We start from the raw sequence: 12,130 nt of genomic DNA on the forward strand, positions 1-12,130 counted from the left end.
CGTGCGGGGGTGTCCGCAGCGCTGCGTCAGGCCCCCCCCGCCCCGGGACGTTGCTGTGGTAGCGTCCGGGCGCCATGTTAGAAGGCCGGAGGGGAAGAGGCGAGTGAAGCGGCAGCGGCGGCGGCCGGGCCCGGCACAGCCGCTCCCTCCTCTCCCGGGGCCTGGCCCCGGCCCGTGCCATGGTCGCGGCTCCCGCCGCTCCGCGGGACGAGTGACCGGTCCGCAGGCGGCAGCGGTGGGGGAGGAGGAAGAAGAGGAGGGAGAAGGGGACGACGCGGCGGCGGTGGTGGCGGCGGCGGAGGAGGAGGAGGAGGGGCCGGGGAGACGATGCCGTTGTAAGTCCGGGAGCTCGCGGGGCGCGCTCGGGGCTCGCGTTGTGCCGGCCCGGCGCCCCCCGCATGCTCGGGCCTTTCTTGCCGGGGCTCGGGCCCTTCCCCCTTCGCGCTCCTCTGGCCCGGGCGCTTCCGCTGCCGCAGTGTGCGGCCCTGGCGCCACTGCCCGCGCCGCCGGCAGCTCCACGCTGTGTTTCTCGCCCTCCATCGCCGCGAGCCCCGGAGGTGATGGTGATGTGGCTTTTGCGTTGTTGTCGCCGCCTCTGCGATCTCGCAGCGGCAACGTGCGGGACGGGGCGGTCGCGTGCGGCGGCCTCCGCTCCCGCCGCTGGGTCAGGGCGCACGAAGGGGCGAGACCCGCGTGTTGTCCCTTCCCCTCGCCGGCCGGCCGCTGAGGGTGAAGCGCTCTCTCCCCCAGGAGCCCCGGCGAAGGCTCTGCCTCGGTGACCACGGGGGCAGTTTTCCGCCTTCCGGGGGCAGGAGGCCCTGGGCCGCTGGTGGCGGGGGGCGCCCCGAGGGCGGCGCGCTGCCCTTGGAGCCCCCCGGTGCCGGTGCTGCGGGCAGCGCCCCCGGCCGGCGGAGCGGGCTGAGCCCGTGTGTCCGGGAACCCGCGCCGCTTGGGCACTGGACGTGCTGTGCCGTGACCCTGCTGGCGGTCAGGAATAACCGAGTGTGACCTTATTCATCACAGTTTGTTCGCTGGTTTCTTTCACCCCACCTTGCTTTTTTTTTTTTTTTTTTTTTTTTTTTTTTTTTTTTTTTTTTTTCCTTCCCATCGCTGTCGTTCTTCTGAATTCTGATTGAGACGACAAAACTTGCAGCCCCTTTTGAAGTTCATAATCTTAGTATTTTCTTACGTTATACAAATCGAGGGAAACAGTGGCGTCTAGATATTCAAGTGACTTTTCAGAATAAGGCGTGTTTATATATTTTGATCGGTTTCTCGGTATTTTATGTGGGTTTTTTTTTTCATTGAAGGTGAAATACAAAGAATTTTTTTGGTTTTTTTTTTTTTTTTTTTTTTTTTGTTTGTTTGTTTGTTTGTTTTTTTACTCACTGTGATTTTAAATATGTCAACTTTTAAGTGAAGAATAGCCATCGTTGTCTGTTGTGGTTGTTAATTCAGTCTAAAGTACTGCAAAGTTAGTCATGGGGTGGATAACATGATAGAAACTTATCTGAAAGGGTTTATGGCAGGGAGAGGACCAGTGGGTGAATGCAGGAAGGAAGATGGTTGTGCCAAGTAGGTTCTAATGCTTGTATAACGAGGCGCCAATATCGTTATAGTTTTGCCCATGTTCATTATGTCAATGAAAAGTTACCAGCAGTCAGCTTTGAAGTTGGCTAGGCTTTTCAGCCCCAGAAAAATGGGAGGGTGTTTATCCTGCTTGCTTTCATTCTTAGTTTGTTGTGTTGTGACTCCATAAATTCCAAAGGCTTAGTAACAACATTTAAAAGTATGGGCTACTTTTATGACTTGCAATAGTAGTGATCTTCAACTTGGAAAAGTTTGGAATGATTTGATAATTTCTCTCCATGTAGGTACTATGATACTTTAACTAGAAACACTTAAATAATAGTACATAGTTACAATGTTACCAATATATTGCTATTTTCCATATAAACATTAATTGACAACTTAACTAGTACAGGTGATTTATTGTAGTTAGCAAAAATGAAGCTTTCTCAGATTATGCTTTTTTTTTCTGTCATTTGTATGTTCGACATTGTTGACATGGTATCATCCAGTTCAAGACTTCACAGTATTCTAGTGCCAGTAAGCAGAAATGCATAGTAGTAATGCTACTTCTTGAGTATGTGATATGATACCTCTGGCTTTAGAGAAAGAAAGAGATGCTTGGGAAGCTCCTGGTGCTCCTGGATGATAATCTTTTTGAGTGAAAGTGGAACAACCCTATGTTACTGCCAAACTTTCATGGTGATGGAATGTTTTTGGGTATTTTTTTGGCCTTTCAATATGTTGTTCAAACTTCATTTTCAGCCTTGGTGTTTACAACTGACAGGCCTTGTCAAAACTGATTTCCCATACAACCAGAGATTGTTGTTCTTGACTTGGGAGTTCCAGGTTCTCCAGAGTTGTCCACCAGTGTTCATGTTGTGCTTACTAACAGTATGGTATAAAAGTATAAAACCAAGCAAATTCTTTCTGTACATGCTACATCAGTAGTAAGACTGCTGATGCTGATATCTGACATTTGCAGAAACTATATTTTTTTTTAATATTAAAATTTATCCTAGAAACTTACGTGATTCTTCGTTAAAATTCTCTTGTGGGAAGCACTAGCAGCTGTATAAGGAAGAAGTCTAAAAAAAAAGCTGATTAGGAACAAAGATGACTACTTCCCCTATCATAAAGATATATTTTAGTGCATGGTGAGGTATAGAATGTTCCTGTGCATTATCTGAAATATAAGATGCCAGGAAAGAATGAAGCTCACTAAGCTGTTCATATGTTTTGGTTGGATCTGGGGCTTATACAGAAAGGCTACTGATTCAGTGAAGCTGGAGCTGTGTTTATGGGAGTGATGATTTAGTCTTTTTCGTGTTACCTGGGGCTTTCTAATCCTCCAAATAGTGAAAACATGAATCTGTTTCTTAGTAAGCTACTGGACGTCTGTGTCTGCTGAATTCATGGCAAAACACTTTTGAAATGTTTTGTTTTATTCTGTAAGCATAAAATGGAAAAGGACATTGAGTCATATACATAAACATTTAAAAGTGTTACAAGATTTATAACTTTTAAGTATTGTTCATATTGGTAACTTCTATATTAGATTTTTGGAATGTCATTAAAAGTTATTCTTTTCAGTGGACAGTCAAGCTGATTCTCACTTTTGAAATAAGACTTTTGGTTTTTTCTTTCACTGAACTTTGCTGTAGACATAGGCAAAGTCATTGTTTTCTTCACTTTTCATTAGACACTGTCAGCTTAGTGCCAGAAATACAGCATTGTATTTAAATGGCTTGTACTGATTGGGAGTGGATAAAGTAGTGTGTTTCTGAACAGAGTGAGTTGAGAATTTTGTAGGCTGTTGGGAAAGGTATTAAATTATTCCTAACTTTGCAAAGCAATGGACTGACTTTAGAAGAATAGTTGCCATAACATATAATTATAGCTTTCTTAGTTGAGAGAAGAAATTAATATAAAAATCTGTGCTGAGGATTAGCTTGTTAGATGGCAAGGATATGTGGTTTTGCAATAGTTTTCAGTCTTCCAGTATCACTCAAAAAAAGAAATGAGTTTATACCTGTTACTGTAAAGGTACTGCTCAGAACTTGGAAACCCACTTATTTTGGGCTGAGCAGATTTCACCACTGAGACAAATTAACCTCTGAACAGTGAAACACTTTAGGGGATTCCTAGTTCTTACTTTATAGTCTGTTATTTTTTGATTCAGCCTTACTGAATTTCTTAAATTGCTCTTCAGTTTTTTTTGTTTCCCATATAGCAAGAAAAATAATTTTTGATTCAACTGCTGCCTGTGCAGTTGATTAGCACTTTCTTTTCTTTAAACTTGAGAAACTTTTCCTTCAGCTGTGTTAGTAACACTATTGTGGATGGGTTTTTTTTTGCACATGCTGCCTTCCCTATTCTTATGTGTGAACAGAAGAGCCAGAGAGCTCAGGAGAGTCTCCAAGGTTAGCAGGATGTGTATGAATGACCTTCATTTTGCCATAGGTGAGACTTTTCTGTAGCCCTGTTGCCTGCTGTTGCTCCAATACCTGTGCTCAAATCAGTTTTGTGTATCTTGAACACCTCATATTGACAGTTGAAGACTTAATTTATGGCTTGAATGGTCCAGTGATACTCTGATACTCAAACTTTCATTCAGGAGGGACAGCTGTATTGTCTTAACCATTTAAAACATGTTCCCCAGTAACTGATTTGCACAGAATTCATTGATGTTTCCTGCCTAGATTTTTGAAGCTTCATGTGGAATAATGGCATTAGTGCAAATCTAGACTCTTCAGTCTAAATTGCCAGTCACTGCTTGCTGAAGAAAACGTAAAAAGAAGCAAAACCCCTCTGCAGAGTTTCTCTGAATGTGGAAAAAGTGGAGCTTGAGCTCCATGACTTTAGCTCCAGGTGGTTAACCAGATGGTGTGATGACCAGTATTGTTTCAGGAATCTGACTTGGGTGTCTTACATCAGCAAATAAAAAGGAATAAATTTTGCTGAGGTAATCAGTAGAGGCAAATAGAGAAGTGAGGCTAATCATTGAGAGCATCCTTAAGTTGTGTATTTTGTCTTAGTATCTGGATGAGTTTGAGACTTAGGGGGATTTAAATTCTCAGGATTTGTTCTGCATTATACTATGTATTTTTAATATATCAGTTTTTATGTTGTCTTTTATTTTTGCGATGCTTCCCGAATTTCAGGAGCATGATATTTTGATAGTGCGGTGCTGATAGGAACTGTATTTTGTGATAAAAAAATCTAAAATCTTAACACAAATAGCACTAAAAATACTTCTGTTAGAATGGAGATGGAATACTGGGAGAGAAGAGGAACAAGTGTTTTGAATGACAGGTTTTTGTGTAGGGGTAGGAATTTTTTGTTTAAATACAAAGCACATCTGAAAAGAGCTTCATTACAGGATTGTAGGTTTTTCTGAGGATGGATAAAGGGTTTTAGTGTTGTAAAAGCAAACAATAATACAGAACTTGGAATTAGTATCCAAGTCTTGTAAGGTATGTACTGGACAGCGTTATATAGGTGTAGCTTCTCCTCTACCTTAGAGCAAGATTTAGTCATTTCCATATAAAGGAGTTTAGAGGTGTATGCTCTGGAAACTGTAAAGCTTCTTACAAACTTTTTTTTTTTTTTTCCCTTCCACTTCTGCACTCTGTTTTAAAATGGATTTTAGCAGTGACCGTATTCTGTTCTTTTAGTTTGGTTGTTACTGGTAACATTGTAAAAAGATACTGCCTACCAAAACTTAAGGTTCTGAGGAAAAAGTTGTTTGGCTGCACTGCCTTCAGCTTAGCACAGACTAGTGCTTTGTGTCTATGTTTTTATATGGAGAAAAAGGACATGCTCATTTCTTACTGATTAAATTAATATTTGAATATGAAATACTGCATCATAACACTCTAGAATAAATCTACTGTAGCTGTTGTCTGATTTGCACATGGTGAATAGTATATGTTCTTCAAAATTTCGGATTAAATCATAGCTGCAACTATAGCATGTTAAATTTAACTCTACGTCATTTTCTGTAACTTTATTTTATATTTGTGCAATTGGCAGATAGCTCATGGTCATCTCAGAGTGATGAGATGATTTTATGTTTTTATGTGGTTGACAAGAAACAAACCCAAAAACCTCCTACTGTATCTTAATTTTCTTTGTGATCTTAAAAAGAAAAACTTAGGTTTTTTGTTGTTGTTGTTGATTTTTTGTTTGGTTTGTATATTTGGTATTTTTGTTTTTTCCTTTTTTTATAAAAAAGCAAAAAACCCAATAACAACAAAAACCACACAAAAAACCCCACAATCCAACAAGCCCTGAACATGCTTTCAGTTGTCAGATATGATCTGCCAAATCTGTCTCTGCTGTTTTCAAGGGTGTGTGGCTGAGATGGAACTTTCAGTTGCTGTTTACTATTCTGCTTTTTGTTAATGTTTAACTTTAGTGAGTCCCAGATGTGACATACCATCAAGGTATTGGCTCCCCAGCAAGACCAGTCTCTAGTCCATTAGGGTAGAAGGTTAGCACTGATACCTCCCTGGCTTTTCACTTTTCTCTTTGAATAAATTTGGTAGTTTAAGCTCTTCTCTGGACATGTCACAAGTAAAAGGTAGAATGTCCATATGCGCATATGTGACTAAGGAAAGATGTTGGAGTATGAGTATGATCTTCATGATTTTAGAAAAAAAGTAAAGTCTAGGAGCATTTATCATTGGCTAAAATGGAACATTTAAAAACAGCATAAAAGTTGGGCTTATGAGCACCTAAAGTTTATTTCTCAGAGATAGTTTACTTTTACTTTAAAAGACAGGTAGCAAATGCTTTACCTGGTGTTTCTTGGTTTTATGCAAGGTGGGAGGCAGGGAGAGGATATACCTTTACTTGTTTGTTTGTATTAACAATAATGCTGCCTTTTAAATGAATAGATGAACAGAATAAGTTACTTTATCCTGTCCTTCATTATGTTTAGCAAACTTTCCCTCCATACCATTTTTTCTTTAATTTTCCAAAGGAATTCTTTTCATATTCTTTGTTGTGCTACAGGAACCTTAGACTAGAGTTAGCTTAGCAGGAGTTAACGGCAAACCTTCAATTTAAATGTTTTTATCTGGAAATAATCTATATTCTCCTTAGCGTTAATATATATTAACTGTGTCCTGCAGCTGTAAAATCTTGAAGACAGTTGTGCTGAGGATTGGTACACACTAACCCAGTGAAAGGGTACTTACTAACTCTTCAATGCTCAAAAAGATGTGAAACACTTGTGTTGGGGAGGTCCTGTGCTGATGATACCATCGTTATTTCTATTACAAAAGTAAATGGAAGAACTGTAGCTAGTTTATGTGTAAGATGTATATCTGGTGATCGATTTAATTGGTTGTTTGAAGCTGTTGTTTTATTGAGCAGTTTCAAAGCTTGTTTGTGTCCTGTGGCCATGCTCTGGTGGTCTGTAGTGGCTGGAGGAGCGCTGGTTTAGGTCATTGCAGTGTGGTGTTTCGAAGGTAGAGTTACACATTGCAGTGCCAGGGCTGTGTGTAAACCAGACTAGGGAAGAGATCTGATGTTTGGCTGGGATTTATGGGCTGTAATTTTATAGGCAGTGTAAAGGATTAAGTTTAAGTTGTTAGTTCTTGAATTTGTGAATCATGGTCTTTACAAGTAGGGGAAATACAGAGGCCTCTGTCAGCACTGCTGACTTCAGGAATTAGCAGAATCTGGTTTTGAGTGACATTGAGTCTTTTTTGAAGTCTAGTAGTAGCATGTGCCGGGCTATTTTGCCAGCCCTTTAAATGAAGTCTAATATCTGTTGAATTGGATTCAGTTTCTTGCTATGAATGGGTGAAAATTACAGTTAGACCATCAGGAAATTGTTGCACAAAGCTAAAATATAGATTATTTTGTATTGCTGCTTTAAAAAACCTGCACAAGTAAGCTGAAAGACTGTCAAATTAAAAATCATACATTTATTTTCAAATTGTTCAAACAACTTGTGGTATAAGTTAAAATATTCTGAGAATGTTTATATATTGACACTTTGTTTTCTGATTGCTTTTTTTAGAGGCAGTTAAGTGGCTGAAGCTACTATTTTTGTTGACATTCCTAAAGTTTTTTCTTTTAGGAGAAGAAAAAAAGTTTTAGGCACTTCTTTGTCCTTAATTTGAATTACTGTTTTATGTAATTCATCTGAACAGCTGTTTTAAAAAAAAATTTTAATTGACATCTAAGGTCCTAAGATCTACATGATTTATGGCACTGCTATCAGATTCTTCATTAGTTGATTAAAATCTCATAGCGGAAGGAAACAGTATAAAATAATTTTCCCAGATACTGCCTCAGTCCCCACAATTACTTGAAGGTAAATTTTTTTGAATGTACACTTTTTAATATATTTTTCCTGATGTGCCTTTTATTTTTTTTTTTGCTGATGAGCAAAGGGACAGATGTGCTCAAGCTTTCATGGTGACTAAACTCTTGATTGTAAACAAAGTATAGTACTTAGAATTGTTATAAAATGGGTTTAACTTGTAGAAGACTATATCATGTTTTGTGAATTCTTGTCAATTTTCAGTTTAGGTGTTCTTTTTTTTAGTTGTCTTTATGGCAATGAGGAATGAAATCTTGAGATGATGATGAAATAATGGAAGTAAAATTGAAGTAGTGCTGTAGTTTTTTCCAAATGTAATAGGTAGTTAGCCTTATGAAAATATTTCTCATTTTGTATGAGAGAAATAGTATATAATAGGTATAAACATGCAGGACTGCTGCTACAGCAGTATACCAAGGAATGTTATGTCTGCCAAGAGTAGGACTTTGACTTTTGTTATCAGCTTAACTTTTTGACGTGAGGGGTTCTTTTTACTTTAGACTTTATGAAAGGGAAGGAGCATAAACTGATATAGCTTTTGCCCTAGTAGAATGAAAAAAAATAATTAAGGGGGTAAAAACGTTAATGCATGTTCAGAGTTGGTGAAAGGTAATTCTATTGATGTCCTTAATAGGACAGATTTAACACAGTGATTTGGGATGAAAATGCAAACATTAGGCTTAACTTTTTTTCTTTTCGTGGTATATATCTCATCTGCTATTGTGATGAGAGAAAAAGAAATTTTTTTTGTTTGTTTTGTTTCTGTCAGTAACTTTATCTAATTGCCTTTATTAGTCCCGTTACAACCCAGGGATCACAAACACAGCAACTACAGAAGCATTATGGCATTACCTCACCTATCAGTTTAGCTGCCCCCAAGGAGATTGACTGCATGCTTACCCAGAAATTAATCGAAACCCTGAAACCTTATGGTGTATTTGAAGAGGAAGAAGAGCTGCAACGCAGGTGAGTGAATAATCTGTTTTATGACTTGTCATGAGGCTCATATGAGGCTACTGAAGACCAAGTGTGTTTGTGTTCTTACAATGCTTTCTTAAAAGCCTAGTGAAATTGTAAGCTTAATTTTTCTCAGTTAAGGGTAATAACTCAAAATACAGAGGCATTAAAATGGCCTTTAAATTTCAGAGGCTGGCTTGCATTTTTTCCCCTTCATTTCTACTTGGTTGTAATGGACCTTAAATTTTTATTTTTCCATATTAAACCTGATAGAGTGTTTTTTTTCCTCTCAGTGCTACTTATCACTGTTCTTTTAGATGCATGTGCCAAATGAATTAAAGTTTCATTTTGAAAATTAGTTGAATTGATGTGTGTATGCCTTGCATGCTTTCATTTTTTTTGGAACTTAAATCTCTAAGGGGTGAAAAATAGTGGGAATGTTATAGGAGTAACTTTCCTTCAGTATGTATGTATATATAACAAGATCTCTAATTAGATCTGTAATGTTACTCTAGTTGACTTACTGTGTAATGATGATCACAGTCTTAAATTCTACTAGTTTTGTCTAAGTTTGTAACCTTATTCTGCTGTTTTATTAATAGGATTCTAATTTTGGGAAAATTAAATAACTTGGTAAAGGAATGGATACGGGAAATCAGTGAAAGCAAGGTATGGATGTCCTTAACATAGTGTCGCCTATATTGTGATTCTCAGAGTGCTGTACAAAGATTATTCCATAATACATTCCTGAACCTTAGACTTAAATACCATCCTTGTGTACCCTTCATAGTAGAACCTTGTCAAAGAAACTGATTTATGGAACTTGACTTTTTCCTCAAAATTCATGCATATATTACTGTATTAGTTGTAGACTTGGATTATTTGCCTTTGTGAAACAGTGCTAGAACTTAAAAGGTACTTCCTGCATCTTTGTGGTCTGTGGCCTTCTTTAAGGTTGTAGTAATCCCTGTCCCCACACATCTTTGAAACTTGCATGATTATATATATTTTTTTTAGAGGACACCCCTAATATTTTAAGCTATTTTGCTTTGTGTATTGGGGATCGTATGTTTTCTGTACGTTTTTATGCAATGAGAATTTATATATGAACAAGATTATGGGCAGGGACAGCCCTGCTATCTGTCTTGATCCTTGAAAACAAAATAGTGAGAATATCACAACTGGTGTAGGATTGAAAGCTGCTTAAGTTAATCTCATGTACATTGCAAAATATTTTGTTTACACAGCAGAAGACAAAATAAATCAAACATTCACATAGAGTTTCAGATTGTAGCATTGCATCCTGTTATGAGAGGATAGCCCACTTTCCCCACATTACTGTGGATTCAATAGTTTTTTTCTAAAGACTAGGAACTTTAGTAGATGTACTTAAACAATTTAATGATAAAATAAATACCTTTCCCAAACACAAATTTTCGTTTAAAGGCTGTGGTATGATTGTCTCTGAAGGTAATACAGTAGACTGTGTTTTGTGTTGCTCAAAATTTGAATCCATCATCTATTTTGTGTGTGTCAGTCTAAAATGCCTGAGTGGTAAGCAAAGTTTGAGCTCTGTAATGTTATAAAACTGTTGCACCTAAAATGTAGAATTACTGCAACAATTACCAGCTTTGAGGTGGTAATGTAGTTGAAATGTTACAAATAATCCAAGTGGCAAATGTATCTCAGTCTTTTCTGTAAATACTGAGATTATTTCAGTAGTTCAGCAGCATAAATTTTGTGCTATATTTTTCCTGTTGTTTGAAAATAAATGGTTGTGTTGTTATAAGTTGTTAAGGTAAAATAACCATCTTTTTTCGCTCCGTTTAGAATCTTCCACAATCGGTAATAGAAAACGTTGGAGGAAAAATTTTTACATTTGGATCCTATAGATTAGGGGTTCATACAAAAGGTAACATTTCCTTTTGTTATAAAAATCCATGTGTTTGAGCTAATTATTGATCTTGCTGTATTTGGAGTGGGGTTAGATTTCTTAATTTTTTTGGTTAACCATATCTAGTCTTCATTCTAAATAAAAGAAATATATTCCTATATTATATTTTCATCATGGATTGGAAACAAAAAGTTGAAATTTATTGAAAGAAAAAGTTGTAATCTTAAATTTCATGTTTTGTTCTCTGAAAGTTAGTGTTCCACAACTGATGCAAGAGTGTATGTATGTGTTCTGTATGTTTAATGGCCGTGAATTTTTTTGTTTGGTTTGACTTAGTATTTTAAAAAAAAAAACACTATTCCACATGATAAAAAACTAAATTTTCCTGCTTAATTATTATTAATAAAAATATAATAAAAATATAATAAAAATGTCTATTGCTGGCATTCCTACATGTGAAATATTGAATAATTTACTTCTGCTAATTAACAATTTCAGGTGCTGATATTGATGCCCTGTGTGTTGCACCAAGACATGTTGAAAGAAGTGATTTTTTCACATCATTTTATGAGAAGCTAAAACAACAAGAAGAAGTGAAAGATCTGAGGGTATGTGAAGCACCTGATAACAACTTACTGACATGAGGATTAGGAAAATTCAGTAGTGAAAGATGATGCATTAAATAAGTAACTATAACTTTATTGTTAAGAATTGCGAAGGATTTTTTGTTAACCTGCAGCAAAACCTGTCGTAAGAGTTGAAATAAATTGAGATTCTTCCAGATTTTCTCTGCTCTCAGTTAACAGGTACACTCAAAAATTTGGATGGCAGAATGATCTCCTAGCATATATGTTAGTATGGCAAAATTTCTGGTTACTCACTAGAAGCAGACAGGTGCAAATGTAAATGTTAGCCTGATAGGGTTCAGGACCAAGCTTGTTTGGTTTTAATGAAGGTTTTATGCTGCTTTTTTATAACCATATGCTTATATAAACAGTAATGGTGGTTTATATTAACTGAACTTTTTATATTGTCTGTCAACTGTGCATTTGGAAAGGGAAACTGTATTTTTTAGTGTGTCCTGTTACTAAATGCTTGTGCATGATTTTTAGCTTCTAAAGATGAAGATTTCCCTTATAGTAGTGGAAAACTGTACTAGTGCAGTATTTTGTTTCTGTTAAGCCTCACTGCTGGCTCCCTCAGTCAACTGGTGGGAGTTTTAATCTTGATATTGGCTCAGAGTAAATTTTCTCTGGTCCAGTTGTTTTTTTTTGTTTTTTTTTAAGGTAGTTAGTAGCAAATCTATTTGGTTTAGTCCTGCTTTCATCAAATAAATGGATCTGTCTCTGCAGTATTCTTCCAGTCTATGC

At 37.6% G+C, this 12,130-nt stretch overlaps 1 protein-coding gene across 4 annotated transcripts in view; it reads left to right on the top strand.

The window, feature by feature from the left end:
* The first annotated feature begins 49 nt into the window (after positions 1-49).
* Positions 50-12,130, top strand: part of PAPOLA (poly(A) polymerase alpha) — a 43,354-nt gene continuing 31,273 nt past the window's right edge. For all 4 annotated transcript variants that reach the window (XM_056492690.1, XM_056492691.1, XM_056492692.1 and 1 more), the window contains exons 1-5: positions 50-335; positions 8,705-8,875; positions 9,469-9,535; positions 10,697-10,778; positions 11,259-11,368. In XM_056492690.1, the coding sequence (XP_056348665.1) occupies positions 328-335; positions 8,705-8,875; positions 9,469-9,535; positions 10,697-10,778; positions 11,259-11,368 (438 nt within the window). In that variant the 5' untranslated portion in view covers positions 50-327. The remainder of the gene's footprint in view (positions 336-8,704; positions 8,876-9,468; positions 9,536-10,696; positions 10,779-11,258; positions 11,369-12,130) is intronic.

Source organism: Oenanthe melanoleuca, chromosome 5, assembly GCF_029582105.1.
Source record: "Oenanthe melanoleuca isolate GR-GAL-2019-014 chromosome 5, OMel1.0, whole genome shotgun sequence".
NCBI classification, from domain to species: domain Eukaryota; kingdom Metazoa; phylum Chordata; class Aves; order Passeriformes; family Muscicapidae; genus Oenanthe; species Oenanthe melanoleuca.